Source organism: Rhea americana, unplaced genomic scaffold (genome assembly GCF_003343005.1).
Source record: "Rhea americana isolate MKP2758 unplaced genomic scaffold, rheAme1 scaffold_98, whole genome shotgun sequence".
Lineage (NCBI taxonomy): Eukaryota > Metazoa > Chordata > Aves > Rheiformes > Rheidae > Rhea > Rhea americana.
Window position 1 is genome coordinate 1415401 of NW_028187177.1, and position 4370 is coordinate 1419770.

A 4370-nucleotide genomic window follows, 5' to 3' on the forward strand; every position below is an offset into this window, starting at 1 on the left:
TAATGTTTTAACACTATATGGCTGGGTTGCATAGTTTGCATTTAACTTAAGATGGTGCAATAATAACCCAGTCTTTTGAACCCAAATTACTGAAATTAAACTGAAGAGTTTATTTTCAACTCCCATTTCCCAATTATCTCAGATATGGGAACACTTGGTAAGATATATATATATATAGATATACACACACATTTTTTAATCAATTCCTCTCAACTGTATGAAACTTATCTACGAGACACAGCTGAGGTCTGCTACAATGCAGCCTCGGCTCCTGCAGCATCACTCCTGCGGCATCACTCCTGCGGGCAGCRTAACTCAAGAGCTCTTGATCTGAACCTTGCCCAGCCTCTTCTCTGACTATACCACGTGCGATTCCATACATTCCTACCCCCAGAATGCCAGTAATTTCCCTGCTCGAGGTAGGTTTTGGAGGATAMATTAATCGTTATGAAGATCTCAACCTCTCCCCCATTTCCCAAACCGCAGCATTTGAATAACCTCTTTGACTAAGACAGGAAAGCATTTCAGGACAAACTGCTTTAAAGGTTTAGTCCTAAAAGATACTGAACAGATCAACTCTCACTTTTTTCATGTGTTAGGTAGTTGTTTTTATGCCATCTCTGACAGTGTAATCTCTAGCCACCAACCACAGACTTCTTTTAAAAACACTTCTGTGACGTAGGAACTATTCAGGTCAGGGAAATGGTGTTTCTGGAGATCAAGTCTTAATTTCAACAAGAACTAATGAAAGCTTTAATGGCTGTAATAATTTTGAAGTTCATTTATGTTTTTCTGTGTTGATTTTGCTCCTCCTCTTTGTGGAGGTGCACCATACATCTTCCAAAACAAGGTCCCAGGGATAGCGCATGTTCTTGAGAAGRCACATACACGAACAGCAGAAACATACTCAGGACAGGCAGAAACATACTCAGTTTGTATAGTGCATTTAAAGAAGTTCTTTGGAAYGTTAACTATACGATATTAACTATAGTTTAATTATGACCAAGTAGCTCACCTACTGATTGTGGTTATCTGATATAAATAGTGTTATGTAAATTATTCCTATTTCAGGTCTGCCACTGACTACTACAGTTGCAACTGAACACCTYGTGGATGAACAACCATGCGCAGTAATCAGAAAAACAGGGAAACACGACTGGAACTTCAAAACCAGAAACACTATTCAAAATGGGCTGGCAGAAACTTAATTACATATTAAGCATCGAACAGCATCAAATCCTAGCGTATAATGGAAGAATACACGTGGAGAAATAAAAAAAATGGGTAAGCTAAGTGCAGGGTGGGTGTGAGATGGGCTGCCGTGTTTAGAATTAAACTTGATGTGAACAGTGATGTTTGTTAGTGAAACAAAACCAAACGATCACTTACATTTTTTTTTCATCTCAATATATACATATTTAATGAACACATTATCTTTGTTCTTCTTCTTCTTCTTTTTCTTTTTATTTTTCCAAAACAGAACAAACAATGGTGCTTAAACAGCATTTTCTCTGAAATCCTTCTGGGTTATCGAACGTAAGTATTTTGGTATTTTTTCTCTCAGCATTTTATCATTTCTCCTATAGATAGCATAATGTTAACCAAAAGGCCTATAGGGATAAATTCAGAGAGTCTGCCTCCACTGATAGAAAAACTTATGAAAAATACTAGTGAGAATAAAATTCAAAGAGCACTTTAATATATGGAATGAGTGGCATAGCTGTATGGGGCTATTTTAAAGAGTCAGCCTTTATTTAAAGAACTTTGTTTTGCAGATCTTATAAAGTAAACATTACAATATGTTTTCCACAAATATATTAAAATTGTTTAGATTTAAAAGGCAATTCCACTGTCTGATGAATATTTGTAAAGAAAAAAAAATCTAACAGAAATGGGCAACTCAATTAAAACTAGATTTTAAACATTCTGTTTTGTAATTCCATCTCCTTATAGCTCAAAAAATGACATTTTTCACCCAGTCTTCCTTTCCAGCAATAAGGCAACTCCAGGAGATTTGGATGAGCTCCTCAGAGATTACAGATACTGTAACTGGCTGCTCCTCATGCTTTATAACACCCAAAGGTGCAACTATCCAATAATCACAATCACACTTGTGCATTAAAATATAAAACTTAAATTACAGATTTTAAAAATATTACTAATAGACTTCCCTATCATAAAATGTTTTACATTTACAGTACTTGAACTATCTCAGTTCYGGGTTGATGAGGTTTAAGCAATTTACCACTGCAAGAGTTAGACTCTGGAGCTAACAAACAGCACAACCCAACCAGGGGCAGCAATAGTCGGTAGAGTCATAGTGCAAATCAAAATAAGGAGTGCAGAATTGCACTAGTTTACACTTCCAAAATATAAACGAACAAGACAAGATTCTTATATTACACATGCAATAAGTTATAGCAAGTATATGACAATGGGGCTGGGGCATTCTACAATTTTAGCTGGTGTACCAGAGTTGAAGCCTGTGAAAGATAGGACTCAGTAAACAAAACAATTCAAAGCTCTGTTGTCACAGCACTTGAAGCTTTCATGCTTTGTATTTCTGTTTCCCYGTCTCACTGATCACGCAGATATGCTGAAACAAAATAAAAAGCTCCTGTTAGAAAAGTAATGTCTATGAATAAGAGACTGATATTTTACATACTTATTGAATAACACACTTTTGAAAAAAAGAATGAAAGCATGCTTAAATATTTCAGTACTAAATATAATGATCTTGTGGTATTATTCATACAAAACAATTTAAGTCTTTCATTGGTCAAAAATCTTAATGTTGCCTTTTTTTCTCCTCCCTTTTAATTATTTTATCCAATGTCTGCTACAGGCCTTGAGAGACTCTGATAAAGAAACTAATGACTTAGAATAAAAAGTGGATCCATCTTGAACTTACATGGCCTCTCTCCTCTAACTCACATGTAACTAAGCAAATGCATTTATTTGTTGGAGATAGCAGGTAAGATAAGAAACTTTACACAAACTGTCACATTATTTCAAAGACAGTTGACAGGAGATGCATAACCTCTATTCTCTATGAAGCCGAAAACAGAATAAATGTTAGTTTTGCAAGAGCTCCAAAATGCTGTTCTGGTGCTCTAGGGTTTGCTCTCATCGTTGCATCGCTAGCAGAACAATTTGCACTTGAGATATGATTTGCACTGAGGAAGGAATGCGGTGTGAAGAGATTTCTCTTCCTTCCTCCTCCCTAGTTTTAAATGGACAAAAACATTACTTACGTTCAAATCTCTAAAGTATTCATTGTAATCTAGGGCGTATCCCACAACAAATTTGTCTGGTACTTCAAATCCAACAACTGAAAAAGACCATACGTCACCAGTATGTTAGAAAACTTCCTAAACTTCRTTAAACCTTCTTAGAGATATAATTTGGAATTTGATAAAGTAGTAAATATCCTAATTCATTTTTTGTTCTACCCAAGTATTCTAAGATTAATATTCAAGCTATTTAAAATCGTAATTTACCTCCTTGATTTCATTCATCAACTAAAAATAACGTTAAGTAGATTTATTCACTGACTCCCAAGCAGCAGCATGGTGCTGGCATGCAGTCTGCAAGAAATTAATGGAAACATTTAATCTGTAGATGGGCTCTTCTCATCAGATTGTGAAATTTTTATATATTTACAAATTTGCATAAAATTTTTAAAAGAGAGTCAGTATTTCCCAACACTTTCTGGATCTTTGAAATGCCTGTGCACAAGCAGTGGAACTGGCGTGCACAGCACGAGTCACCCTTGCACTGCCATTCAACAGGCAGCACTTTGGGGGGGGGGTAGACCTATACCTTGGGCAGCCTTACAGCTCTCTCTGCCCAAGGGCATAACAGGAAGGCATGTTTTAGCCATCAGTTCCTTCCAATTACAAACACGAGCCCAGTAGGTCCTCCGGTAAAGAGCCAAGAGAGGGAGAATGGAATAATGCAAACACTGGGAAGAACCACTGTTAAAGCCGGGAAAATGATCCCTCTTCACTGAGTAACCATCCAGCTGGACTCTGCTCTTGTAACTCATAGGCAGGGACTGGAAATGTAAGAACATGCTATGGCTGCAAGACAGCTCTGCTAGGGCATGTCTTGGATGCTGCTCTCTTGATACAGAGAGCAGCAAAGCACCAAGGGGCCTCTCTGCGGAGTCACTTGCAGGTTTCAGGAACAGATACGGTTTTATTTCAGAGAAGCTGCCTAAAAGGAATACATTAGCCAGTCCACAGATTGTCTAAATGGGTATGACCCTAGAAAGACAGTTTGAAGATGGTCAGGCAACATCAGTCTAACTTGTCCACAAACACTACAAAACAACCAAGGGAAATTTCCTCCTTTTTTTTTTTTTTTTT

The 4370-nt window shown here is 37.0% G+C and overlaps 1 protein-coding gene across 1 annotated transcript in view; it reads right to left on the minus strand.

Annotated features, from left to right (window-relative positions):
- Positions 1 to 729: 729 nt before the first annotated feature.
- Positions 730 to 4370, minus strand: part of HPRT1 (hypoxanthine phosphoribosyltransferase 1) — a 19586-nt gene continuing 15945 nt past the window's right edge. The window contains exons 8-9 of the mRNA XM_085325549.1: positions 3255 to 3331; positions 730 to 2596 (exon numbers count right to left, since the gene is read on the minus strand). Of these exons, the coding sequence (XP_085181675.1) occupies positions 2549 to 2596; positions 3255 to 3331 (125 nt within the window). The 3' untranslated portion in view covers positions 730 to 2548. The remainder of the gene's footprint in view (positions 2597 to 3254; positions 3332 to 4370) is intronic.